Below are 27,124 nucleotides of genomic sequence, written 5' to 3' on the forward strand. Positions count from 1 at the left end.
GTGGCCTAGGGGAGTATTTTTGTTGTGATACTCAAGCTGCTGCAAATGTCAGTGAGGGTCATGGGCTGTAAAAAGGGCGTCCAAAATGATGCTGGACCCCACAGTGGCCACCATATCAGTCAAGACAAAGTCCCCCAGACAACAGCAAGCGGCATAGGACCTTCAGTATCTTTTCTAATTTTAAACAAGGTGAGGTATAACTTGAAACACTGCTGGGCAGAGGGCAGGGATGGGCCCTTCCCAGTGTCTTTCTCAGTGCAGGGATTTTAACTCTGCTTTCTGCCTGCCTGGCATTGTAGGGGCTTTCCTGCCTTCTGCCCAGAAGCCTGGCACAAGTGCCTGGAAGCTCCCTGTGATTCCATGCGTGTCTGTCAGCACAAGAGCACTCATCCCCTCCTGCAGCAGCCTCTGGAGCTCGGCGTGTCTCCGTGCCCAGCCTCATTCGGTGGGAGCCGAGCTAATTGAGTAGAGACCGTACTTTGTGGAGTCCATCAGAAACAATTTAATTCTGGGTTGTGGAAATTGGCAGCCAGCACAGCTCCTATCCCAGCTCTTGGGTCTCATAATAAGGCTGGGACTGATGCTGCTTTTTTTAACCTGCTCTATTTACTTGCCCGGATCAGTGCGTTGCTGCTCAGCAGGAGCTGGCTGCGCCACTGGCCTGGAGAGTGGAGGATACAGCTGCCCAAACCAAGGATCCCAGGACGGCTCTGTAATCAGAGCTGGCTACTCCTGTTTTTTTTAAATCACTTACTCTTATTTTTAAATGGGTTCATTCAATCGCCACTGTGCCGTGACCCTGCCGCCACCCCCCTGACCTGCACAGCCTCCCCTCCCCGCCTGGGCCCAGCCTCCAGTGTTTTCCCAGCCCCGAGAGCTGGTGCTTCGCAGATGTAAAAATAAAAGCTGTAACCTGTGGGATGACAGGGGTGACACAGGAGAGGTTCTGCTGAAGAGGCTGCTGAGCAGTGGTGTTGCTGTTGCCCTGGTGTTGGTTTAGATGGGCAGTTCAGCCGCTCAGCTCCCCAGCTGCCATGGTGGGATGGAGCAGCAGGGATTACAGCAGGGCTGTCCCTCCTCCTTGGAAGCCATTCACACCTGCCCCCAGTGCTCTCTGAGCCTGCACAATGGGTGTGTAAAGCCTGCAGCCAGACCCAGAACCAAAGAGCCAGCATGGGAGCTGCTCTGCAAGGCCCCTTGGTGGAAGAGCATCTGAGGTGGGCACAGAAAAACCTGGGCTCTCCCTTGGAAGATGGGAGGATGGCAAATGAGCCCCAGGGCCTGAGCAGAAGCAGGAAGCTGCTTAGACCCATGGGTGATGTGAAAGTTGATGCAGTCCTTGGGGCTAGGCAGGGACAGCTGGCAGACGGCAGCTCCCTGCAGGGTTTTGCCCCTTTTATTCTGTGCTCAGTTTCTGCAGTGCCTGTGCAGCCCAAACAGAGCAGCAGGTGAAGGACCACCAGCAGACAGGATGTCTTCAGAAGGGCCATTGGTTGTTTGTGCTGTGTCTCACAGACCAGACCCTCCAGCCTCATGGCACCACCCTTGCTCACACCCTTCCCTCATTTCTCCCCCCTCTCAGATGGCTCTCTACTTCTGCACTGGTGTCCTGAAGGATGAGACCCTCTTTCACCACTACGCCCTGAACGTGCCGTTCTACACCCACTTCACGTCTCCCATCCGCCGCTACGCCGACATCGTCGTGCACCGCCTGCTCTCCGCCTCGCTCAGTGGGTGCTGCTCACCTGCATGGGCTGGGCACTGGGGCACAGGGGCCATGCCATGGCTCTGTAGCAGGAGGGAGCATGGGCATATTATTGTCTCTTGTGCCCTTTGCAGGTGCCAGGTCCCCCATCAAGATGGAGAAGGAGGCCATCCAGAAACAGGCAGATCACTGCAATGACCGGAAGATGGCTTCCAAGAGGGTGCAGGAGCTCAGCGCTGACCTCTTCTTCTCCATCTTTGTCAGGGTAAGACCCCAAGGCATCTCTGGATTTCCCTGTGAAGGCCCAGCCTACATGCTACTGGACAGGGGAGTGTCTGCCCACTTTGCTTGAGGACACTTTCCCTTGGGGATTGCAGAATGAGATCTGCCGTGTAGTAGCAGTCCTGTCTCTTGACAGGAATGTGGTCCTCTGGAGTCAGAAGCCATGGTGATGGGTGTCCTGAGCAAGGCCTTTGATGTCCTGGTGTTGAAGTTTGGAGTCCAGAAGCGCATCTACTGCAATGTAAGTACCTCAAGCAGTGTGAGACACTGCCAACACTGCCTTGCCAGAGCAGCCTGGCATCACTGCAGGCAGTGGCTGTCCTGGTGCCCTTTTGTGCCAGCCCTGCAACAGGAGGAGCTGTGCCCAAGCTGGGCCAGCCAGAGGGGAGGGAACCTTCCTAGAGTTTGCCTTCAATCCCTCAGCCTAGGCCAGCACAAGGGACTGGTGAGGTCTGGATCAGCCCAGTCTCTGAGGACCAGCTTCTCCTTGTGACGTGCTGAGGTTGATCTAGCCTAGGTAAAAGGGAGTAAAGCCAGATTCAGGGGAGCAGAGATAAGTGTGGATCTGAAGCAAGGACAGGGAGTGAGGCTGGCTTTCATTTCATTTAATCAGACAGTTTATCTGGGGCTGTGACAGGAGCACTGTGAGCCAGTACCTGCAGTTGGTGACAGCATCCTCTCTTAATAACCTGGTTATATGGCTGGCAATGACATCTTTAAACAGGACATAGAGCATGATATATGGGCTGGTGGTGTATCGCAGCAGCCCCTGATTTACACACTAGGCTCAGCTCACGGACTGTTGCATCCCAGTTGTTAAAGGGCTGCAGAGGCAGCGTGCTGAGCAAAGCAGCCTCAGCCCCATCCACAGGCAAGGTGGAGGAAAGCTGGGGGGGCATGTTCCCAACACTCTCCCTGCCTGCAGGCGCTGCCCTTGGTGGACTTCCGCTTCCAGAAGGCAGGGAAGAAGCCAGAGCTGACACTCCTTTGGGAACCAGAGGAACTGGAGGAGGAATCTGTGCCCCAGGTAAGACCCCCACAGCATGGGACAGGCTCACAACACCATGGGGCTGGCATGGAAGCTGTGGGCAACATGTGGATCCTGTGATGTCTGCAGGGACAGGTCTGGGAGGCAGGCCTTGCCTCACAGGGTGTCAGGTCCTGCTGCCCCTCTGTGTCCTTTTCCCAGTGAGCCCAACTTCAGCCTCAGCCTCCTCTGCCATCCAGCCCAGTCCCATCACTGCTCTCACAATCTGACCCCTCCACAACCTTCAGTCTCTGCCCTGCCTGCTGTGTGCCCTGCCTCCCAATTAATTTTCTTCCAGGAATTGAATTAACATTCTGTTTACTTCCTCCTTCCAGATCATCAGTTAAGATGTTGAGTAACATCAGGCCTAAGGCAGCTCTTGTCTAGACCCTTCTCCCATCCTGGCGCTCTTTGCCCCTGACATAGCTTTTTCCTGGGGTTTCCGTCTTGTGACAGGGTTGAGCCTCAATTAGGAGGAATTTTTTAAATCAGACTTCTGTAAATGCAGTGTCAAATGGTTTAACGGCATCTAGAAATCTCTTTCTTGTGTCCCTGTCATCTATTAACTTGGTAACTCAATCAAAGGGAGCAATCATGTTTGTCTGGCTTGATTAAAAGTGGTGTTTCTTTGCCAGCTTTTGTCTGGCATGGCTATAAAACCCCAGCTGTGTTGACTGCTGTGATCCCTGCCTGAAGGGCTGAATCTCAGCCTCTCCCTGCACCACTGCAGGGGCTCTGCACTTGAGCCCCAATTCCACCCAAGCCCAGCACATCCCATCCTTGCCCACTTAGGGATCCTGACACAGAGTGGGCTTACCCTCCCAGCTGGGGTGATGTGTGTGCTGGAGAGTCCTTCCTTTCCCAGGGTGGATGTTGTGATCAGAGCTGGATCCAGCTCTGCAAACGTTTCTGCAGGCCTCCCTCCCTTTGAAGCTGAGCTTTCCTCTCTCAACTTGGCTCAGAGAAGCCCCGTGGATGCAGCCCGGAGTGGCCTCAGTTCCCCCTTTCCCTACAGGAGCAGGGATCACTTACACCCTAGCAGGGAGCTGATGAAAAATTATGCCCCAGCATGAGCAGGGCCCATTTTGGTTAAGCAAACAGTTGCTAGAGGAAACTCCTCCACAAACCTTCCACACCTCCTAACAAAACACTGGAGCTCTCCCGTGGGATCAGTTTCTGCAGTGCCTGTGAGCTATCCTCCAAGCCAGCAGACCCCTGAATTTATAAATCTCCAGCTCTGAGATGAGCCAGATTACTGTGAGCCATGCTGAAGTCTGGTAGATGTCACCTGGACACCCCACAGCACCAAGCACCCAGCTCCCCACCTGGCCCCAGCACTTCCTGGTTCCTGTTTCAGCTGAGCCTGGCCAGGCAGTGGGAGCATCAGGGAAGGCTGTTAGTGAGAAGCTGTGCCGGGGTCTGGGCTGTTTGTTTGGCCCTGCCACAGAGGGGAGATGTTACCCCTATTTCTCTCTAATCTCCAGGAGATGACCAGAGCCTCAGTGGACATGACTCAAGGGTGGAGTAAGAAGTGGATCTAAGATCAGGGGATGTGATGTGAAATTGTGCTGTTTCACAGCAGTTCAGCAAAGGCATAAGGCAGGATTTCAAGGGAGAATCCTGATACTTCCCCTTTGACTTCCCCATATGTGGAGACTTCCCCATGAACACCACTCCCTGCACTGCAGCCAGCTGGGGCAGGCAGGGGCTGGTGCTCAGTAGCCCACAGCTCTCTGGCAGCCAGTTGTGATAGGATTTTCCTGCAGGTTACTCCTCACTGGCCACTTTGGTACATTTAAGTCTCAATGAGATTTTCCTGTTCTGAATGATTAATCTGGGGCAGCTGGCACTGGATGAGCTGGGAGGGGCTGGACAAGGTTACACGGTAGCTCTGTGTCTGCTTCTCCTGGGGCCAGCCCTGCTACAGCACAGGGCTTGGGACAGACTCCAGCAAGCAAAGTCCCCAGATGCCTGGGCATCACCCCAGGACGGCCTGTTCCAATGTCCCAGCCAGCCCCTTAACTGTGCCTCAAGGACAGACCAGATCAATACTTCCCACTTCTAATCCAATCACAGAAGAGCTGGGGTCAGAGGAGCGGGGAGATGGCAGCAGCAGCACAGCTCCTTAACAGGAGGGATTGATTTTCTGGGGTCTCATTCCCTTGCATCTGTCTTATCTATTGTGCTCCCTCCCTGGGTCTCCTCTCACTGTGGGAGCACAGGCAGATTGTTCCCTCCCTGTGGGATGATGATGAAATGCTCCACATCATGTGGAAAACCCTTCTTGCTGCAGCCCGATGCTGGCTCTTGGCCAGGCTCCATTAGGGGACGACGTGGTCCTGCAGCTGGAGAGTGATGGCACGGGTGGCCTTGAGGGGAGATTAGGACCCAAAACCAAGGACAAATGCCCGCAATTCTTCCCAGATTCTGTGGAGAGCAAGAGCGGGGCCCGATCAGGCTGGGATAAGTGAGGATGTTTTGGGAGGCTCATTAAGGTTGGTTTGGGTGCCCTGGCTGGTGTCAGAGCTCATGGTGTTGCCCTTGAGGATGCTGCCTCCAGCAGAGCTATCTGAATCCATCCTGCCCCATTCCTTGGTTCCTCATAGGACTGATGAAGGCAGCAAAAGCCAGCAATGCTCTAAGCAAATCTTGGTATGATTCCAAGCTAACTGAAAACCCTCTTTTCTCTCTCTCCCTTGATGAAGGTGATCACCGTTTTCACGCTGGTGGAGGTGGTGCTGACGGCGGATGGTGGCCCCCTCAAGTACAGTGCCCTGCTCAAGAGGCCAAGCTTGGACAAGTGAGAGCCCTGGTTCTGTGGGCTCCATGCTGCTGCTCCCTCACCTCCCAGGCCCCGCTCCAGCACCTGCTGGAGACAGAAGGGACCCACAAGGACTTTGGGGCTTTGAGTTTTAAAACCATTGTGGTTTTATTTCTAGTTTGGATTTTAACTCCACCTGGGAGCAGGGCTTAAGGCTTGAGCCTGCCCCGGGCAGAACATTTCTACTCTCGGGTATTTTTAGCATGATGCTTTCTTAATGTTTTTTTAAGGCAGTGGTGTCCATCTCCAGCTTCAGTGCCTGTGGTGAGGGCTGAGAGGGGATATGTGTCCCCAGGAATGGAGATGGGCTGGCTCCACCATACCAGGTGGGATGTGGATGCAGTGGGATGCAGCCATGGGGCCATGCAGGAGGGTTTCTTGCAGGGTTGTGTGTCATGTAATAAAAGCCGAGACAGCAGCTGTGTGTGGAGTTCGTGCAGGTTTTATTCTGTGCCCTCCATGTTCCCCCAGCTGGGGGATCCCAGCAGTAACTCATCTCTGGGGAGCCCCCTGCCTTCCCCTGCCTGCCACTTCCCTGGCATCATGAAATCCAAGCAGCCTCACTGCCTTCCCAGCCTCAGATATGCTTGGCCAGATGATGTGAGATCGGGGTAAGTGTTCTCAGCTCCTGATCCAGCAGGTATTCCCTCAGTCCTCTGACTTCAGCAGGAGTCCCTGTGTGTCTGCTCCAGTCTCTCACACCTTGGCCTCCAGCCTAACCCTGCTCAGGGACCCTATGGCACCATGTCCTTGTATCCAGCACCTCACTGACCAACTGATCTCTGCCATCTCCAGCCACCTCTGCCTGCTCTCTGTCCCCATGTCCCCCACCCACATTGTGAGGATGTGTCGGGGCATGGGCTGCTCTGGCAGCCTCCACATCATCACAAGCAGTGGCTGGTGAAAGGATTGAAGTCTTGGAAGAAGGAATGGATCCATTGTGCCAGGCAGTAGCCCTGCATCACTCTGCCCCATCAGTGGTGACAGCCATGGCCCTGGCACCAGCACATCAGCCCTCTGGCAGGAGCCAGGAGCTGGCCAAACCTCGACTGCCTGGATCAGGATGGGGGATCAGGGCTGGGTACAGCACACTTCCTAGGAGCTGGTGAAGCCATCAAGGACACCTGGGGTGCCCAGGATTTGTGCTCCTGCAGCTCCTGCAGCATCCTTCCAGATGGCGTGGAGCAATCACAGACGGATGTCACCTGATGCTGGTGACATGGGGCTGGTAACAGGTACCCTGCTGTGCAGGTGTGCTGGCATGGGTTGCCCCAGGGCACCCAGTGTGTCAGGCATCAGCTGTCCCAGGCGCTGATAGGCAGTGTGTGACTCTGCTGGGAGAGGGGACCAGAGGACCCTGACACCAAAGCCAAGATGTCCACCCCCTACCCCGCAGCCCAGTGTCCCCCTCCTCGGGTTTGTCTCAGGGGAAACCAGGCAAATCCAGCCTGGTCCAGCTCAGCCTCTGCAGAAACTGCCCTTTGCCCTGTGCTCTCCCTCCCACTCCCTGGGGTCCCGCAGGCAACCGCCCCCAAGGGAGCTGGGGCCCAGAGGTGCCCTGGTCCTCAGGGACAGGCCGGAGGTCCTGCCTTGCTAATGGGGGCAGGGATGGCCCCCGGGGGGGCGTCGATTGCATTGGGAGGGCCCTGGGAGGGCTGGGAGATAGTTCGTGAATGTTATCAGCCCATGGTCTCACGGGACAGGGGAGAGCCATAAAGGGCTGTCTCCTCGCGCTGGACTAAGGCAGCATTCCAGGAGGGAGCCGGGGTGGGCAGCATGGGGCTGCTGCTTTCCCCTGGATCCTGCCTTCTCCTCTGCTTCCTCTCCCAGCTCGCCGCGGCAGCCTCTGGTGACAGGGGACGTGTGGGACAGTGGGGTAAGAGCCTCTGGTGGGGGATGCTGGGGCTGGTGTCCCTTCCCTGGGATCTCCATGTCACCTCTCTTTGGGATACCAGCAAACGGGAACCCTCACAGCCACCTCAGGGAGCTCTGGCACCACAACCTTTGAATGGGTTGGTCTCAGCCCTCCGCCCCAAAGCAGGCCCTGCCCCCCCATCCCTGCTGCTCCCAACCCCCATCCCTGACTTAGGATAAAGTGGCCCAATAGCCACAGCCAGCCATGGTTACCCAGCCATTGCACACTCGCTATGGCTGATCCTCAGGCTCCTCATCCCCTCTGCCAAGAGGCACAAGGGACTTCCCTGCCAAACTGTGCCTCAGTTTCCTTTCTGCAGGTGGTTTCTGAGCAATACTGGTCTGCAAAAGACCATGCTGATCTCCAAGGCCTTCCTGGTCCTCCATAGAGGGGACTTAAAGGAGCTAAATTCATCTCTGGTAGAGATGGGGTGCACCTGGAGGCTCCCAGCTCTGCTCTCACCTCCAGATGCTGAGAAGACCCCGGGCTATTGGAATAAAGGTGCCAGGAGGAGGCTGGAGTTGGCCCTGGCCTTGCAGCCAGCAGCACAGCGGGCCAAAAACATCATCCTCTTCATGGGTGACGGTGAGTGCCCCGGGTCACTGCCAGGCCCTGCAGCTCCCCCAACAGCCAGGGCACGTGGCTGATGAGAAGATGGAGCTGGGGCAAGCCCTGGGACAGTGACTGGGGAGGGCAAGGCTGTCCCTGGTCCCGGTTCCCTGCCTCCCAGTGACTCAGACATGCCCACAGGCATGGGGCTGTCCACCATGTCAGCGGCTCGGATCTACAAGGGGCAGCTGGCCGGTGGCTCAGGCGAGGAGAGTGTCTTGGCCATGGAGACCTTTCCCCACATGGCCCTGGCCAAGGTGAGTGGGGCAGTGCTGGGGGGACAATCCTGCTGCCCCTGCTTGAAACCCCACTGCACCTCTCTTGCTTCCAGACCTACACCATTGACCGGCAGGTGCCTGACAGCGCTGGCACGGGCACTGCCTACCTCTGTGGGGTGAAGGCCAACGCCAAGACTCTGGGACTGAGTGGGGCAGCCGAATACGGAAAATGCCACACCACCTTTGGCAATGAGGTGGACTCTGTCCTGCACCGGGCCAGGCTGGCAGGTATGGGGCAGCAGGAAACCCTGCCAGAGAACCAGGCATGGCCATCCAGTGCCATGCAGGGCTGGATGGGCTCCTGTAAACCCTTGCCCACACTGCAGGCAAGTCTGTGGGCATCGTGACGACCACGCGGGTGCAGCACGCGTCCCCCGGGGCAGCCTACGCACACTCGGCCAGCCGGGGCTGGTACGCTGACGCCAACATGCCCAAGGAGGCCCTGCGGGACGGCTGCAAGGACATCGCCCACCAGCTGGTGCACAACACGGACATCAACGTGAGCTGGGGAGCGGGAGCGGGAGGGAAGGGGCACCAGGAACTCTGGGAGGGTCTGCTGAGCTCCCCGGCAGGTGATCCTGGGCGGCGGGAGGATGTACATGACTCCCAGGCAGACTCCGGACCCTGAGTACCCGGAGGACCCAGATCAAAATGGCACCAGGAAGGACGGCCGGGATTTGATTGCTGAGTGGCTGAGTGCCAAGCAGGTATAGTGCGGGGTCAGAGGGAATGTGACTCCAGCCAGAGAGTGTGTGCCATTGGCACTGGATCTGCTCTCGCTGGCAGGGTGCCCGCTATGTCTGGGACAAGAAGGGCTTGGATGCAGTCGAAGATGACTCTGTGAGCCACCTTATGGGTAGGAGCATCACTGCCTGCACCAATGGCAGTGCTTCCTCCTCCTCCTCCCCTCTCTGGAGATGTCAGTAAGGGCACAAAGCAGCCCCGGCATGGATACATGTACCCTCCTCCCCCAGGCCTCTTTGAGCCCAAGGACATGAGGTATGAGCTGAACCGCAACACATCCACAGACCCCTCCATCGTGGAGATGACAGAAAAGGCCATCCGCATCCTGCGCAGGAACCCCAATGGCTTCTTCCTCTTTGTGGAAGATGAGTAGCTCCAGGCGGGCAGTGTGGCTGGGGCTGAGGTGGGATGTGGGTCCTGGGAGCAGGTGGCCATCCAAGGGGACCAGGGAGAGGGTGACAGCCACATTCCCCGTGCAGGTGGCAGAATTGACCACGGCCACCACAGTGGCCGGGCCAAGCAGGCGCTGATGGAGGCGGTGATGCTGGACCGGGCGGTGGCACGGGCGGGCGAGCTCACCTCCCCTGCTGACACCCTGACCGTGGTGACGGCCGATCACTCCCATGTCTTCACTTTTGGGGGCAGCACACCCCGTGGCAACTCCATCTTTGGTGGGTCCTGGAGAGGGGCAGTGACCATCCCTCTTACCACCTCACCCTGTTGCTCCCATGGGAGGCTGAACTTGCCCAGGCAGGGAGCTGGGGAGAAGTACCCAGCTGGGACAGGGGGTGATGGTGTCTTCCCTGTGCCAGGGCTGGCCCCCAAGAAAGCCAAGGACAAGCAAGCCTACACCAGCATCCTCTATGGCAATGGTCCTGGCTACAGCATCCGTGATGGGGTTCGTCCTGCTGCCAGCCTCCCTGCTGCAGGTACTAGTGTCAGAGCCATGGGGTGGCTGGGGACAGATTCCCAGTGAATCTGCTGGGGATTGGGTGGAGGCAGAGGGTGGCTGGGGACAGCATTGCACTGGCATAGCCATGGGTGCCACACAAGGTCCTGGTGCCACTGTGAGGCTCAGGAGTCATCTGGGAGAAATCACGCTGGTGCAGGAATGATTGGAGCTGTCCCCTCACCCGTGTGACATGTTAGGGAGACAGACCCCCATCCTCATTTCTCTTCTCCCCCCTGCAGAGGACAAAGACTACAGACAGCAGGCAGCTGTGCCCCTGGAGACAGAGACTCACAGTGGGGAAGACGTGGTGGTGCTGGCCCAGGGCCCCATGGCCCACCTGTTCCACGGGGTGCAGGAGCAGCACTACATCGCCCATGCCATGGCCTATGCTGCCTGCATCGAGCCCTATGCCATAGAGCCTGGGTGCAGGGCAGCCCGTAGGGCCTCCCATGGCACACAGTGCTCCCCACAGCCCCTGCTTGCCCTCCTGGTCTTCTGCATGGCTGCCCTCATAGTGAGGGGCTGAGAGGCTCTGGCTGAGTCCCACTGTGGACAGGACCAAGGGATGCAATAAAGCACAGGTTGTTTGTCTCCATCCGCCGTGCAAAGGTTCACAGTGGTGGTCACCTCCTGGGGTGCTGCACCGTGCCTGCCTCCTCCGTTGGCTGTGGCTCCTGGTTCTCCCCTGGGACCAGCAGTGGAGGCACTGGGGTGAAGGAGATGATGAAATGTGGGTGAGGGGAGGCAATGTCCTCCCCAGCTTTGCCCAGTTGGGGCACAGTACACAAGGGTTTGTATATTCCTGTCAAGGGCTGAGCAAAGAGCAGAGTTTTAGTCCGCATCTCTGAATTTATTGCTCAAGAAAGCCTGGGCAGAGAGCAGGGTGCTCAATGCACAAGTGACCCCAGGTGATCCCCATACCCGCTGTTATCCCAGGTCCAATGCTCAGAGCTGCCCATGGCACCCTGGACAGGGCATTGCCCTGCCTGGCACCACAGCACCATGGCCAGGGCAGGATTTCCTGCCAGCGCTGCACATCCTCTTCTCCCTGCATCTGTCTGTGCCCAGCAGGCACATGATGTTGTGCTGAGAACGTGCTATCAGCCCAGCCCCACGGCCTGACCTGCTGATCTCCACGCACCCTGCTAGGGCTGATCTCTGTCCAAAGTCCCTTCCCAGGTGTGCTGGGTTTACAGACACTGTCAGCAGCATTGGGCTGTCAGAATTCACCATGCAGCTCCTGGCATCCCTCACCCTCTGCCTCTGCGCAGGGCTCAGCGCCTCAGTCATCCCAGGTGGGGACAAGGATGGGGATGGGTGCTTGGCTGGGTGGTGGTGGTTGTCCAGGGAAGCAGAGTATCAGCCTGGCTTGCCACAAGGAGGGCTTGGGCAGGGGAGTTGGGGCTGCCCAGCTGAACAAGGATTAATGGGGGTTAGTTACCCCTGCTCTTCTGGGGTTTTTGAACCAGTTTTCCCCCTGGTTTTCACTTGCATCTCTGCTGGGGGCTGGTCTGGAGAAAATGCCTGTATCCTCTACCATCACCCCCTACCATGGATTTGGCCCCATCCCACTCACCAGATAAATCCTCATCATGCCTGGTTTTGCTGTTCACCCTTGTTCCCTGCCCTAGGACCCTGGGGCCAGGCATTTGTTGCAAGCCTGCACCCCAAATAGCCCCCTGAACTACCTGGTCCATGTGAGAGGAGGCGCCAGCATGGGAGTGCCCAGGGAACAAGTATCCCTGGGGTGTGGGTACCCTGCAGAGGTGCTCCAGGAATGCAGGTGCTGGTGAGCTGGAAGTGATGGGTGTTTGCCCTGTCACAACAGAGGAGGAGAATCCATCTTTCTGGAACAACCAGGCAGCTGCAGCCATAGAAGCTTCCTTCAAAATCCAGCCCAAGATACGCCAAGCCAAAAACCTCATCCTTTTCCTTGGGGATGGTAAGTTCCATGGCACTCCTGGCAGGCAGGCTGACATGGCCAGTACTCTGCTGAGTGGGATGGGTGGAGGGCACCTGGTCCAGAGGGTGACCAGGACCCTCTCTCTGCCCAGGATTTGGGATCCCCACCATCACAGCCACCCGCATCCTAAAGGGGCAGCAGGGGAACCTGAGCCCTGACACTCCTCTTGCCTTGGATGCTTTCCCCTACGTGGCACTCTCTAAGGTAAATTCCATCATGCTGGAAAGGGGCCATGGTGATCCTGGGCATGGGGCCATGGTTATCCCAGGCATGGGGCTGCTGGCATTGCAGGGTTGCACATATGTTGTGCATGGGGTCCCTCCCCATCCCACACGTGTCCATGGGTGAGTGAATGAGCATGGCAGGGGATGCTGGAGGGAGACCCCACTGGGGACCCCTGCCCTGAGCCCCTCTATCCTCGGCAGACCTACAATGTGGACAGGCAGGTCCCTGACAGTGCAGGGACAGCCACAGCCTATCTCTGCGGGGTGAAGGGCAACTACCAGACCATTGGGCTGAGCGCAGCCGCCCGCTACTCGCAGTGCAACACCACGGCTGGCAACGAGGTGATCTCAGTGCTGGAGCGAGCCCGCAAAGCTGGTAACGGGGGATGCAGGGCTGAGGGGGACGCTGTGTGGACAAGGGGTCCCACACTGGGGGCTTCCCCCCATGAGCATCCCATAGCTTGGTGGTGGGGACCCTGTGTTGCCCTTGGTGGGGCCTGATGAGCGGGGTTTGGCAGGGAAGGCTGTGGGCATTGTGACCTCGACGCGGGTGCAGCACGCGTCGCCCTCGGGGACCTACGCGCACGTGGTGAACCGGAACTGGTACGCGGATGCCAGCATGCCCCAGGACGCGCGGGACCAGGACTGCAAGGACATCGCCTGGCAGCTGGTCCACAACGTGGACATCAACGTGAGCGCCTGCCCACGGGAGGAGGAGAGCAGGGACAGACACCTCTCAGGGAACCTCCACTAACACTTCATCCACCTCATCCCCTCCAGGTGATCCTGGGTGGTGGTCGGAAGTACATGACCCCCGTGCAGACGCCGGACCCTGAGTACCCCGATGACACCAAGCAGCATGGGATACGCGAGGATGGGAAAAACCTCATTGACATGTGGCTGGAGGCACGGCCGGTGGGTGACGCATCAGGGACAGTCCTCTGCCCCCTGCCCTCGGCACAGGCCAGGCACCCACTAACCCCCTGAGGGATTTGCCCACAGGGTGCCCGCTATGTCTGGAACAGGACAGAGATGCTGACTGCTGCTGCTGACCCCAGCGTGAATTATTTGATGGGTAACAAATGTCCCCTGTGCCAGGACTCAACAGGCATTGGGACTCCCAGGCACTGATGCTGTCCCCAACCCATCTCCTCACAGGTCTCTTTGAACCTGTGGACATGAAGTACAGCGTGGTGCGTAACACCACCCTGGACCCGTCACTCACTGAGATGATGGAGGCAGCCATCACCATCCTCAGCAGGAACCCTGCAGGCTTCTACCTCTTTGTGGAAGATAAGTTGCAGCTCATGCCCCTGGGGCCAGTGAGAGGGGGTGTAGGATGGGGGTAATGGTTGGGTGTGCTGCTGTCGGTCCCCAGCCGACTGTGGGTGCCCATCTGCAGGTGGCAGAATCGACCATGGCCACCACGATGGTGCAGCCCATAAGGCACTGACGGAGGCGGTGGAGTTCGACCGGGCCATCGAGCGGGCGGGCAGCCTGACAGACGAGGATGAGACCCTCACAGTCGTCACTGCTGACCACTCACACGTCTTCTCCTTTGGAGGCTACACCCTGCGCGGCTCCTCCATCTTCGGTGGGGGTCTGCCCTGTTCTGGGTACTGCCAGCCCTGTGGCACCCTGTCTGTGGCCAGAGGGGTGATACAGGTATTCCTTGGCTGATCCTCCTCCTCCATTTCCCCCTCCCCAGGTCTGGCCCCCAGTGCAGCCTCTGATGGGAAGAGATACACATCCATCCTCTATGGGAACGGGCCAGGATACCCAGGCTCTGAGAGACCCGACGTGGACCTGGACACAGCCAGTGAGGGCACAGAGACAATGGCTGGGTGGTGAGGTGGGGCTGGGGGTCATCATTGCCCCCCCTCACCCCCTTCTCTCCTCTTCTCTCCTCTCCCCAGTGCAGTTTGAATACCTGGCACAGGCAGCTGTGCCCCTCGACTCAGAGACCCACGGCGGTGAGGATGTGGCCATCCTGGCCAAGGGCCCCATGGCCCACCTCTTCCACGGGGTGCAGGAGCAGACCTACGTAGCCCATGTCATGGCCTACGCCGCCTGCATCGAGCCCTACACCAACTGCCGCCAACGGGACTCTGCCTCAGGCATCCGTGCCACCTCCCTGGCCCTGCTCCTGCCTGCCCTCCTTCTGCCCCTCTTCCACTGATCTCATGTTCCTAGGGCACCCCTCAGACAGACTCACGTTCCCCTTCCTCCTTGAGAGAGATGGCAGCTCTCTGAAGCATCCCTTGTCTGGATGCAGCAGCCATGGGGACACCAAATCGTGGGCAGTGGGGTGTTAAATAAACACGGGGTGTGACACCGGTGGGACAGGTGTGTTCGTGGAGTGGGGGTGCCTGTGCCATGTGGGCAGGGCTGCGGGTGCTGCCCACTGCTCCCATCCCCTGGCCATGGCCTCTGGCAACCACCCAGCATATCCAGTGCTTTATTGACCAGAAACAGCAGCGAAAAATACAGCAGTGTCCGTATGCCTGTGCTCCCAGGCAGGCTGGCATTGCCCGGCCCCGGCTCCGCTTCTGTGGCCCACCCCAGCAGGGCTGGTGCATGGACAGGGTGGGGCTGGCACGAGGAATGCCGAGGAGGGCACCGTGCAGGGGAGGCTCTTGGCATGGGGCAGCCTCATGGTAACTCTGGAGTCCTCTCCCTGCCTTGACTATGCTGGGATGGGTGTGGTAGGGCTGGGTGAAAGGTTTGGGATGGGTGGACAGAAAAAGGGGTACAGGGTGGCTGGGCGTGCCCTCGTCCCTCCATGGGGAATGAGGATCCCTCAGTGCACAGGACAGTAGGTAGGAGGGGGATGGGCAGGAGGCAGCTGCCCAACCCAAGTGTCTCTCCTGCCTACACCCCTATGGCAGGTGCCTGCCTTTGGGGTGACCCCCTGTGACACCCAAGGGTGCACCCTTTACCTGGAGAATAGGAAGGGGTGATGGGAAGCTGGGGAGTAGGCACAGGGTGTCACTTAGGCAGGGGTGGGGATGGAGGGTCCCAGCCTGCTGGAAGGGGATCAGCCTCACCACACCGAGCACTTGTGCACCGGGTTCATGGGCGAGTTCTTGGGGCAATGGAAGACCCGTCCAAACTCCTCAAACTGCGAGACACTGCCCAGGACCCTGCAGGGAGAGGAGAGGAGAGGAGAGGAGAGGAGAGGAGAGGAGAGGAGAGGAGAGGAGAGGAGAGGAGAGGAGAGGAGAGGAGAGGAGAGGAGAGGAGAGGAGAGGAGAGGAGAGGAGAGGAGAGGAGAGGAGAGGAGAGGAGAGGAGAGGAGAGGAGAGGAGAGGAGAGGAGAGGAGAGGAGAGGAGAGGAGAGGAGAGGAGAGGAGAGGAGAGGAGAGGAGAGCACCCCCCTGCTCCCCACACTGCTGCACTCCACTCGGGGGCACATGCTCACCCCGACCCCCCTGCAGCAGGGATATCGTCCAAAATCTGCTGGCACCAGCACTCCAAAGGGTGCTCATCCCACTTTGCACATCACTGACAGCTGTGGGGAAGGCTGGCACCCACCATGCCCCCAGCTCACCCCACTTTGGGAGCACCCAGTACCTGTAGTGCTCCGGGGCATGCTTGTCTGTCAGCACCTGCAGGTAGATGGACTGGGATCGCCGCTTGATGCACCAGTTCTGCAGGGGAGAAAGGTTCCATGGACTAGCCACATGGGGCACCCTGGGTCCTGGCAACCACCAGGACATGATGGCCCTTCTGGCTGCTAGGGATTGAGGGCAGTGGTGCCCTGGTTGAATTTGTTATTGTAGGGTCTCCCAGAATAAGTGGGTTGGGAGAGTGTGGAGTCATGTTTGTTATTGTAGGGTCTCCAGGATTGTAAGCTGCCTGGGTGCAGGGTTTCCTAGAATTTTGGGATCATATGTATGTTACTAGTGAGCCTCTAGAAGTCATTTGGGATGCACTAATTTATTATTACAGGGTCCACAGGACCCTATATATATTATAGGGTCCATAGGACAGTGTGGGGTGCTCGTTCAGGGCTGAGCTCTGTACCCTGAGCCCAGGCCCTGCTGATGCAGCCAAGCCCAGCTCCTGGCCATGGGCCCTGGGTCCCCCAGGCCTCTCTCCCTCTCCGTTTGGGCCGCTGGCCCCGCACAAAGTGACCCTCCTGCAGGAGGACAGGGGCTCACCTGGGCAAAGGCGATGAAGAAGAGCTGGTCGTGTGTGTATTTCATGTGGTGCAGGGGATGCTCGGGGCCGTGCTCCCGCACCCACTTCTGGTAGGCCTGGAGAACAAGGGGTGCCCTCAGCATGGCCTGGGCACTCCTCCAAACCCACCCTGAACCCACCCCCAGGCCGCCAGCAACCAGGATCATGCCCAGCCCTTACTGCAGGGAGTAAGGAGGGGCTGGGGGGGTCTCCTGCCCACTCAAGAGGGATGGCATGAGCAGCTGCCCCAGACTGTGACACCCAGGGTGGGGGGACACTTACGTAGTAGGCGAGTTTGAGCCCCCCCATGTCAGCGATGTTCTCCCCCAGTGTGTGTTTGCCATTCACCTGCCAAGAGAGGAGAAATGACAGCATGAACAGAGGTGTCCCCATCCCCACTCGGATGTCCCGAGGAATTTCCAAGCTAAGGTGTGATGAATTGTTGGGTCTCAGGGCTGGGCAGAGCAGAGTCAGTTCTTCTGCAGGCACCCAGCCAAAGCGATGGAGCAGCAGGGACCCCACCGTGGGAGAGCTGTGCCCTGCTAGGCACTGGCTGGCAGGAGAGAGGGGTCTCACCCTCTGGTTGTAGACAGTGAAGTTGTCGTAGAGGTTGACGATGCACTGCGCCTTCTTCAGGAACTTGCTGTACGACCGCTCTGTCCACCAGTGCACCAGGTTCCCGTGCCGGTCGTATTGTCCTCCTGCCAAGGCAACCAACACATCCAATAGTCCCAAAGGACCCAGGCGTCCTGCCTGGCTGCCTCACCGCAGCCTCACATCCGGGCAGGACGCAGGAGGGACGCTCACCCCAGTCATCGTAGCCATGGGTCAGCTCGTGCCCAATGATGGTGCCAATTCCACCATAGTTCAGTGACCTGTTGAGGAGGAACCAGAGGTGAGAGGGTGGCAGGGATGGGGGTGACCCCATGACATGGAAACCCCCGGCCATCCCCCAGCCCCACACTCACTGTGGGAACTCGGGGTCGTAGAGGGTGGGCTGCAGGATGCCAGCAGGGAACACTGGGGACACAGGAGAACATTGCAATTGGGTGTCACCGTGCCCTGTACCCCTCCACAGCATCACCCAGCACCAGGGGACCCTGGGCTTTGTCCCCATTAGAGATCCTCCCCACTCCCGCCCTGGGGGCGGATTGGGGGCGGGCAGTGCTTACCCATCTGGTTCTTGTTGGGCAGGTAGTAGGCATTCAGTGCCTGGGGAGGCAGCAGCCACCTGCAAGGAGGGACAGCAGTGCTGGGCTGGAGAACACTGAGGGACATGGAAGTGCCATCCCTTTGCACAGCTGGGGAACAGGGAGGCACTCCTGGCATTCCTGTGCCCTTCTGCCTACACCCTGTGGGGTGCATCCATGCATGGGGACAGGGGACACTGGTGGCACCCTGCTGGGCCCCTCCATGTCCCCCCAGGGCAAGGGGATACCCACGCAGACTTGTCCACCTCCTGCCGGATCTTCTTCACCGAGAGCCTGATGCCGAAGGCAATGCTGTTGAGGATGTTCTTGAAGTAGGTCTTCTCATCTACCTCAAACTGGAGGGCACAGCCACGTTAGGGGAGATGCCAGCCCCATGAGTGTGGAGGGCAGGCCTGTGGTGTCCTCCCACCCCTGTGAGCCTTGGTGACTGTGTGGATGTGTCACAAGTGTGTTCTCATGTCCCATGCTGTGTGCCCACAGGGGCAGCTGCTTCTCTGTCAGCTCTGTGAGGTCCCTGGGCCATGCCAGCACCTCCAGCCCTTGCCAAGGATGATGCTGAGCTCTGGGGGCTGCAATGTGGGGAAGGAGACACTATCCCAGACCCCAGGAACTGAATGGCACTGCCAGTGTGAGCACCCTGCCAGCAATGAGCACAGTGAGCACCAGGAGGGGGCTTGTTTTGGGGTGGCATCTCCACAGACTCTGATGCAGATATGGGGACCATCTTCCCCCACCATGTACCCATGCCTTCACATGCTCCTGGGCTATCCCTTGCCTCATATTCCTTGTCGATGGCCTCTGGCTTCAGGAGGAAATCAGGATACCCAATCATCACCATCATATACCGGAGCTGTGGGCAAAATGAGTGGTGGGTTCAGGCCTTTTATCCCATGTTCCCCTGTGCTGGTGATGGAGCCAAATACAGGAGTTCATGCTAGGAGCCACTACCTTGGCCCTGGCTGCTCTCCGTGTCTCCTCATCCATCCAGTCCAGCTCATCCAGGCGCTGGTCAAGGATGTATTTGATGTCCTCCACTAGCTGCTGCACCTATGGTGGGTCACCATGATGCTGGCACAGCATCCCCACCATCCACCACCAGCCAGACAGCCCTTGGTGGGGGCAGTAGACACTTTGGCAAGGTGATGGGAGATCGTGGTGGCTTCATGTCCATAGGCAGCATCACCTACCTTGGCTTTGCTGGCAGAGGAGAAGTGCTCCTCGACAAAGAGAGCTCCCAGGGCCATGCCGAAGTGCTTGTTGGCCTGGCTTAGGCAGATCTTACCCAGCTCAAGCTGCTTCTCATTGCCCTCCATCTCCTTGGAGAGCTCATGGATGGCATCACGGAAGGGGGTGGACAGGTGCTCGCTCAGCACCACCACAATGCGCCACAGCATGTAGTTGTGAAGGATCCTGTGACAGGGACAGCATCAGCCCTCAGCATGTCCCCAGCACAGGGGAGGGTGGGAGCATGCTCCAGGATGGGCACACCCATGCTCAGAGACACTGTGCTCAGGGACACAGGGGGGCCATGTCTGGTGGGGGCACAGGGACAGTCTGGCACCATGTCCCCCCCTGATGTGTGATGAGTCTGGTGACCTCTAGCATGAGTGGCTCACCAGCTGTCCAGGCACGACCAGGATGCTGTGGGGCTCACAACAGTGCCTTTTCCCACAAGCTTTCCCAGATTTTCTGTGCCCAGTCTAACCTTCCCAGGAGGAGGGTCATGTTGGGAGGTTCCATCCACAGCTGTCCTGTGCCCCCTGCCAAGCTGGGAAAGGTGCCAGGGGCACAGGGGGTGCCAGCTCCCCTCACCTGCTGGGTGTCACACGGATGAGGTCGGACACCTTGTGCATGTAGTCGGTGGCCAGCAGCACCACCTCTTCCTCCTCTGAGAAGTCTTCATGGAAGATGCGGTCCAGCAAGCGCTTCCACTTGAGCTGCCAGGGCAGGCACTGTCAGAGGGGCATGGGGATCCCCACTCCATGCCACCCTGGAGGGGACCCCCTCCAGGCTTTTCATCCTCCCACCAGAGGAGTGCATTATCCTCATGTGGATTTAACTGGGACAGGGACAAGTGTGGAGCATAGGCAGATGGGGGACAGGGTGACAGGCTGGCACCAGGGGTACTCACCGTGGGAGTGATGCTCTGCAGCTCAGCCAGGGTCACTTTGTGGTACATGCTGCCAACGTCCCTCCGCACATCATCATACTCGGACACTGTGATCTGCACAGAGTGGGCATGGCTGTCACCATCCCACTGCCCACCTTGAGAGTGGCACAGGGATAGTACACTGGCATGGGGGAAAACTCTGGGGCAACAGGGCACCTCTGATGTGGATACTGACCCACATCCTTCCTACTCCCTGCCCCAGGAACCCTCTGCTGCCAGTGGGACCCTGAGGGCTGGTCAAAAGGTCCCCAAGGAATAGGGTTATCTCAGGAATGGGCACACATGTCCCCCCCAAGGTCCAGACTGAGGTCCCCAAGACCTGGATATGGAGTCTACAAGGGCCCAGAGTGGCCTCACAAGATGTTGAGTGGGGCTAGAGTGGTTGTCCCAAGGGCTGGGACTAGGGGTCCTCAGCCTGTAGGACTGGGTCCCTGAAGCTCTGCCATGAGGTCCTCAAGAGGCTGAGATGCCCAAGTTCCAGGTATGAAGGTCCCCAAGGGCTGGGAGTGGAAGTCCCCATGGAGGGATTGGAATGGGATTGCTCAGGAGCAGATATGGACATCCCCAAAAATCTGTTACTGGGATGTCCAAGGGCTGGACAAGGGCACCCCAAAATTCATGGTACTCATCTCCCTCACATTGGCAAGATGCTGCTCCAGCTGCAGGATCTCCTGGGCTTTCTGCTCCACGTGCTCAGCCCCCAGGAGGGTGAGCAGTCGCTCCATGAACACTCGGTATGCAGCCAGGATCTGTTCAGAGGCAAGGGATGCTCAGTCCCCCCCGCACTGTCTTGTGGCACCCCAGTTCCCAGCACTGCTGGCAGTGGGGTGCCCTCCGTATGCCAACCATGCTGGGTGCTGCTCCCTCTCCTGGTGTCCTCAAGGCATCGTTGTGCTCCCCTCACCTTCTCGCTCTCCTCATCCTGCCCCAGGTAGAGGGTCCGTTCGGGCAGGGTCAGCCCGTCCTGGTCGATCTGGGAGCAAGAGACAGGGGCAGAGGGTGAGCAGAGGGAGGGGGCTGTGCTGAGCCACACCCCTCACCTTCCCCATACTGCAGAGTGCCCCTGGCGTCCCTGGAGCCAAAGAACGGCAATGTGCTGGGACAGCCCCAGGCATGGGTGCGTGTTTCCCTCCTGCTAGAGGCTGCTGGAGCTGCAACAGGCAGCATGCAACAAGGTGGGAGTGCTGGGCAGAGAGCAGGCCCCCGCTCCATGGCCTGACTGGCACACAGGCTGCCTCCATAGCCAGCCCTATGCTGCCACCACTCTCTGCCCCATCCCCGCTCCCTGGTGTCCCCCCATCTGCCCCATGGCCAGCCCCACTCCTGGGCTGCAGCCTACATGGCGAGCTGCATGGACACCTTTGCTCTTCATACACACCCCTGCTGTGCTGTAACCACAGGCACAGCCTCCAACCCGTACACACACCTCAGAACATTTCCACGGATGTGCACACAAGCACACAGGTAACTCGCCCCTCTGGTCACACACCTATGGATGCTCACATCCTTCCACATGCACCATCCATTTTACCCTTCTCTGTGCACACAGACACGCAGAGGAACATGCATCCCCTCCTCTGTTTCAGCTCCCTGCAACTCACTTCACCAGCCCCCCTCCACTCACACAGCCCGCACACCCGCGGACACCTCCAGCCTTCCTCCACCATTTCCCTCATCACCCCTCTCCCCTTTGCATCCCCAAACGTGTGCTGAAACCTGCAGCTCTCACACACACCCCCAGCCCCCTCATATACCCTGTCCACTCACACCCATTGCGCACCCACCCCAATCACACCCCGCGACACCCTAAGCCCTGACCCCCAGCCCTGGCTGTCACACCCATCTCCTCCCCCACGCCCACGGTGTCCCACTCCGCGCCCTCCCGGTCCCCGCTCAGCCCTCCCACCCTTTCCCTGTGACAGACGCTCCCTCTAGTGTCACACACGCGCTGCTTGGAGCCGGCAGCGCTCCACCCGGCCCCGCACACCCACTCACACGCATATCCCACAGCCCCACTGTCTCGCAGGGAACGGAGCGGCTCGTCCCCACCACTGTGTTCTCCCAGGGCCCTTGCCATCACCACCACCTCGTCCCCACCACGCCATCCCCATGCGCACCTGTGCCCACCCTGTCCCTGCTATGCCCTCCGTGCCCATCGCCGAGCCCACCACGGCATCCCCGCTGTGCCATTGTCACCATGCCCACCACTGCACCCCCACACCCACCAAGAGACTTGGCCAGCCAGATAAAGCGCACCTGTACTCTGATGGCACCACAGGGTGAGGCACATGGTCTGGCAGGGGTGGGAAAGACTGAGGATGCCATGGGAAAATGCCCTGGCACAGTGCTGGAGGGGTTGATGGGCATCTGCCTGCCTCTGCCTGGGGCTTGCCCCCTGTGTACAGATGGCAGCCACAATGCCAAGGTGAGGGGCTTAGCTGCCAGCACTCTGGAGACCCAGGTGCCCTGCTGGACTGTCCTCAGCACCAAGGCAGGCGGCACTGCCTCACTCTGTACATCTCCCTGCCCCTGTTCCCAGCCCTGTCCTGGAGATGCCACCCTCACCCCAGGGCAGCCTGATACAGGGGGCCCATACTGGGAAGACAGAAGGGTCCCCAGGGACAGGAAGGATCCCCAGGGACAGGAGGGGTCCCCACCCCAGCTGTCCGCTGTAGCCAAGCCCACACACTGCGCAGGCATCCAGTGTCACTGACTCGAGGATAGTGACATTAGGCAGGTGTCAGCGGCACTGGCGGGCGGCTGGGGCAGGGGGCAGCCACAAGGCCACGGTGCCCTCACCCGGATGATGTAGCGGGAAGTGTTCCTCTCGTCCAGGCTGACGGTGAGCGAGAAGAGCACGGCAGCGCTGTACACCCCCTGTGTCTTGTAGAGCAGCTCGTTGATGTCCCTGCGGTCCGGAGGGGCATCCCAGCCACCGCACTCCCCAATGACCTCCAGCATGGGCCGGGGGCCGAGCCGATCGATCTCAGCCCGGTCCAGGCATGAGCGGAAAAACTCCTTGACCTTCCTCTCTGCCGAAGCGCGGGCTCGGCGCCGCACGGGGCGGCTCAGCAGCGCCCGCAGCTTGGCCTCGTTCTGCTCGGCGATGGCCCCGATGGTGCCGTACACAAGCTTGTCCTCAGGGATGCCGTGTCGCCGGAGCCAGCCGCCACAGGCGAAGGAGTAGAAGTCCTGGCAAGGGTCGATAGAAGCATCCATGTTGGCGCTTAGGAAGCGGGATGCCCGCAGGAAGGCCTTCTTCTCCTGGCACCCCTCCAGGCAGTAGCTGTCCCCTTCGGCCGCCAGGTACTTGAGCACCAACATGCACGTCAAGATGACGCAGAGCCCCGCAGCAAAGACCAGCCCTGAGAGCAGACAGACCTCCCGGCGGCTCCAGCGAGGCAGCCCCCCACGGCGCTTCTTGGCCCCCGCGCCCAACTGCAGGGCGAAGCCATTGGGCAGGGTCCCGCTCTGGTACTTGCTCACGTACTTCACCTCCTGAAACTCATCGTAGTGTGCTGTCAACGAGTAGGTCTTCTCCATGGCCGGGGATGGGGCTCTCCGCCAGCAGCACTGGTGCAGAGGGCTCAGGGCAGGTGGAGGGCAGGCTCAGGCAGCCCACAGGTCATGCTGGAGCCGTGACTGCCACGGGGAAGTGGTGATGTCCGGGTGAGTCAGGAAGCTCCTGGGAAAGGCAGAGGAGATGGATGAGGGGGGGTTGGGAGGAGCAAGGGCGGGGGGTTGCTTCTTGTCGTCATTGCTGTCTATATATCCGTCCCCATGTATGCCCCACTGCAGGCACTGGGACTGTCCATAGTGCCAGGAGCTTGGTGACACCTCAACCCCATGGCCGTCCCCTCTGCCATTTCCTTTGGTGACAGGGCAGGGTCCTGCCTGTCAGTCCCTGGCACAGCTAATCTCACACCCCCCCCACACCCACACAGTGCTCCAGCCAGAGAACCCATGCTGGGTGGATGTCCAGGGTGTTCCAGTGAACCCAAACTCAGCACTATGAGAACCCTTCCCAACCAGGGGGAGCACAGGGCTGCCAGCCCCTCTGGATGGGGTGTGGATGGGGTGAGCAGCTTGGGGAAGAGAGGCTTTGGGGAGATTTGTGAGAGGAGGCGTTGGGTTGGGGTGCTGTGGCGGCTCAGGTTGTGTGGCCCCACGTTGGGTTGCATGGCCGGTGCTGCGCCATGGCGGGTGGTGTTGCATTGTGCTGTGTGGGGTGGTGGTGCGTTGTGTTGCATTGCGTTGTGTCAAATTGTGGCGCGGTGCGTGATGTGTGAACAAAGTTAATTCCACTCTGGGGGGAGCCTTGGACCCCGCGGACACCTCACAGCATTCCTCCACAATCACCACCACCATCCACCCAACCCCTCTCTGCTGGCTGCTGCCCGACAGGCAGGGGTGTCTGTCAGGGGCGACATGCTGGGGAGGAGGGGGTCTGCCCATGGGGGAAGAAGGGTGGGGACATAGATGGGTTGGGGGGGCTTCAGAAGGAGACCCCGCTTCTTGCTTGGTGCAGAATAGTATCCGGATTTGCAGATGGGGGAGGACGCGTTGGGGACAAAGAGCTGCTCGGGAGGTGGCCAGTATCCTCACAGCGGGGCTCCCCCGCGCCCCCGTTCCTTCCCGAACTTGGGCAAAGTTGTGCCCCGCGCAGCAGCCCGACAGTGCCCGTGCCAGGGAGCTGCTGCCGTCGGAAAGTTAGCGGGGACGGCAGCCGGCACGGCAAGGCGTGGGGGACCAGGACCCTGCCCAGGAAGCTCGAGGGATGCTTCTCAGTACGCTGCCCGAGATGCTCAGGGGATGCTCGGGGGTTCCCAGGGGATGCTGCCCGCGATGCTCGGAGGATGCTGCCTGCCCAGGAGGTTCGGGAAGGTGCTTACCGGGATAATAGGGAAATACTGGGGTGGTGCTAGGGGGATGCCGACCGGGATGATGCCTTTGGTGCTCGGGGGCATGCTCGAGGGTTGCTCGAGGGATGCTCGGGAAGTGCACCCCGGGATGATGCCCGGGATTTTCGGGGGATGCTCGCAGAGTGCTCGCCGGCAGGCTCGCGGGTGCTCACCGAGGTACTCGAGGGATGCTGGGGAGATGATCTTCGTTCTGCTGCCCGGGAAGTACGCGGGTGTTCGAGGGTCGCTCGTCGTTTGCTCACCGAAATACTTGGAGGATGCTCTCGGGATGCTGGGGCGACGCTGCCGGGATGCTCGGGGACGCTGTCCGGGATGCTCGGGGGGCCCTGGAGGCACTCACCGGCTCTCTCGGGGGTGTCAGGAGGCTGCCGGGGGCTGGCCGGCCCCGCGCCACTCGTCCGGCTGCGCGCCCCGCGCTCCGCTCCGCGCCCCTCGCCGCGGCTGGCGGAGCGGCGGGGCCGGAGGGAGGCGGCGGGGCGGGGAGGGGGTGGTGTCTCCAGCCCGGCTCTCCCGCAGGCCAGGCTCCATTAACGAGATTATTATGCAAAAGAAGCAGCCCAGTGCCACCCGCCAGCCTTACCTCATCCCTGCCGGCGGGGAGGTAGGGCAGGGGGGGTCCCTGGGCCCCTTTACCCCGGGGGGGGCTGGCGCAGGGCTGGCAGTGCCAGTCCGCTTGGCATTCCCCCTCCGGGGACCCTGCCTCTACCCCCGGCAGCCCCAGGAGGGGCACGGGTGGGCACGGCCGACGGCCTGTGCCAGGAACATCCCGGCGGCCGGGCAACCCCCTCCCTGCCTGGGCACCCGGGGGAGCCCAGCCCGTCCCAGTGCCGTTCTGCCAGGGTGTGTGCAAGGGGACAGGACTGTGGGTGGGCAAGAGACAGAGCCTGGAAGGCTCCGGGTGAGAGGGTGGGCACGGGGGTGGCACGGGGGTGGCACGAGGAGAAAGCCATGCATTCAAACACACACACGAAGGTCCGGGAATATTAAACTGCATTGCAGATAAATCCCCAACATAAATATCGTGAGCTGCTCTGCCACGGGGGGGCCCCGCAAGGAGATTTATAGCCCAGCAATTCCCACAGTGGCCCCCTGCAGTGCCTGGCCACTCTGGCCCCCCGCAGCCGTCCTGCCCCTCGTGCTCAGAGGTGCCCTGATACCCTCACCCTCCTGTGCCAGCACATCCCTGGGTGCTCAGAGAGGGCTCTGGGTCTCCTGGGTGCTGGGGAGGGACAGCACATACTGGATGCTGTGCTGTGGCATGGGGCTCTGCTTGTCATGGCACAGGTGGCTCAGTGAAGTGGGACCTATTGTCTTGTCCTGTGGGCACTGTGGGCTGGCCCCCGGCACAGCTCTCGATGCCTGTGGCTGCTGAGTCTGTGCTTTCCAGTGCTGGGGTGTTAGGCACGGCCCAGGCATGGTGCCTTCTGCAGCAGTGAGACACAGCACCCCAGGCACAGGCAGTGGCACACATGTACATCACATGTACACCCACACATTGATATCCACCAGCACAGACACACACTGCCTCCACACACATTCCCACACTCAAGCATTCACTGCCGTCCCCTGGCACACTGAACACAAGCTCAGGTGTCACAGCTCAGCTTTCATGGGGCACACACCAAGGCAGAGAGAATAATGGATCCCACAAGAGAGACACCCCAGGTTTGGACATCCCAACCAGCCAGGTATCACCAACCCCAGTGGGATGCAAGGGCACCCAGTCAGACTGCTTCATGGGTGCACACAGGGAATCCAACCCTGCTGCTCACGAGGGTGCTGGCTGGACGATAGGGGCATGGGACTGGGTGCCACTCACCAGCCTCCCCATGCCTGACTTAGCCAGCCCTGAGATACACTTCATACCTTGGCTGGAGCATGATGAATGCACATGGGGGGCAGGGAAGGGCCTGGTGTTATTAACAGCCTTGGGTATTGCTCCAACAGGGCTGTAAAAATTAAAGGCGTGTGGATATAAAATAATGGATAAATCTGAGCTGGCTGTAGAGTGCTGCGGTGTCCCGCAGGTGCTGGCATCTCAAAAAGCCAGGGTACAGCAGGTGTGGGATGGGTACCTGTGTGTAAATATGGGGCATCAGGCAGTGCCTGCACCTGCTTC

At 59.6% G+C, this 27,124-nt stretch overlaps 4 protein-coding genes across 5 annotated transcripts in view; 3 read left to right on the forward strand and 1 right to left on the reverse strand.

The window, feature by feature from the left end:
* DIS3L2 (DIS3 like 3'-5' exoribonuclease 2) overlaps window positions 1-6,253 on the forward strand; it is a 179,678-nt gene extending 173,425 nt beyond the window's left edge. Inside the window, exons 18-22 of one of the 2 annotated variants that reach the window (XM_014871617.2) lie at window positions 1,583-1,730; window positions 1,840-1,970; window positions 2,124-2,228; window positions 2,913-3,014; window positions 5,720-6,253. In XM_014871617.2, coding sequence (XP_014727103.2) covers window positions 1,583-1,730; window positions 1,840-1,970; window positions 2,124-2,228; window positions 2,913-3,014; window positions 5,720-5,818 — 585 coding nt within the window. In that variant the 3' untranslated portion in view covers window positions 5,819-6,253. The remainder of the gene's footprint in view (window positions 1-1,582; window positions 1,731-1,839; window positions 1,971-2,123; window positions 2,229-2,912; window positions 3,015-5,719) is intronic. The other variant, XR_015805587.1, reaches the window with a different exon arrangement.
* A 2,057-nt stretch (window positions 6,254-8,310) lies between these two features.
* LOC106850408 (alkaline phosphatase, germ cell type-like) lies at window positions 8,311-10,928 on the forward strand. The gene is made up of 10 exons (XM_014871698.2): window positions 8,311-8,335; window positions 8,501-8,616; window positions 8,691-8,865; window positions 8,964-9,136; window positions 9,210-9,344; window positions 9,424-9,493; window positions 9,612-9,750; window positions 9,844-10,052; window positions 10,194-10,310; window positions 10,573-10,928. Exons 1-10 carry the CDS (start codon window positions 8,326-8,328, stop codon window positions 10,857-10,859), a joined length of 1,431 nt encoding a protein of 476 aa, XP_014727184.2. The 5' UTR covers window positions 8,311-8,325; the 3' UTR covers window positions 10,860-10,928.
* Window positions 10,929-11,060: 132 nt separating this feature from the next.
* Window positions 11,061-14,851, forward strand: LOC106850362 (intestinal-type alkaline phosphatase-like). The gene is made up of 11 exons (XM_088170460.1): window positions 11,061-11,628; window positions 12,162-12,275; window positions 12,388-12,500; window positions 12,722-12,896; window positions 13,039-13,211; window positions 13,301-13,435; window positions 13,523-13,595; window positions 13,679-13,811; window positions 13,921-14,114; window positions 14,229-14,339; window positions 14,437-14,851. The coding sequence occupies exons 1-11, from the start codon at window positions 11,565-11,567 to the stop codon at window positions 14,697-14,699; spliced, it is 1,548 nt and encodes a 515-aa protein (XP_088026586.1). The 5' UTR covers window positions 11,061-11,564; the 3' UTR covers window positions 14,700-14,851.
* A 10-nt stretch (window positions 14,852-14,861) lies between these two features.
* Window positions 14,862-25,344, reverse strand: ECEL1 (endothelin converting enzyme like 1). Its single transcript, XM_014871710.2, has 18 exons — window positions 25,158-25,344; window positions 22,883-23,768; window positions 20,988-21,056; window positions 20,722-20,832; window positions 20,045-20,137; window positions 19,726-19,850; window positions 19,101-19,323; window positions 18,862-18,960; window positions 18,689-18,763; window positions 18,145-18,248; window positions 17,875-17,933; window positions 17,671-17,722; window positions 17,510-17,577; window positions 17,279-17,403; window positions 16,985-17,050; window positions 16,684-16,779; window positions 16,094-16,170; window positions 14,862-15,663 (listed from the first exon to the last, which is right to left on the reverse strand). The coding sequence occupies exons 2-18, from the start codon at window positions 23,624-23,626 to the stop codon at window positions 15,564-15,566; spliced, it is 2,286 nt and encodes a 761-aa protein (XP_014727196.1). The 5' UTR covers window positions 23,627-23,768; window positions 25,158-25,344; the 3' UTR covers window positions 14,862-15,563.
* Between the last annotated feature and the right edge of the window lie 1,780 nt (window positions 25,345-27,124).

This window comes from Sturnus vulgaris, chromosome 10, assembly GCF_052056855.1.
Source record: "Sturnus vulgaris isolate bStuVul1 chromosome 10, bStuVul1.hap1, whole genome shotgun sequence".
Taxonomy (NCBI): Eukaryota; Metazoa; Chordata; class Aves; order Passeriformes; family Sturnidae; genus Sturnus; species Sturnus vulgaris.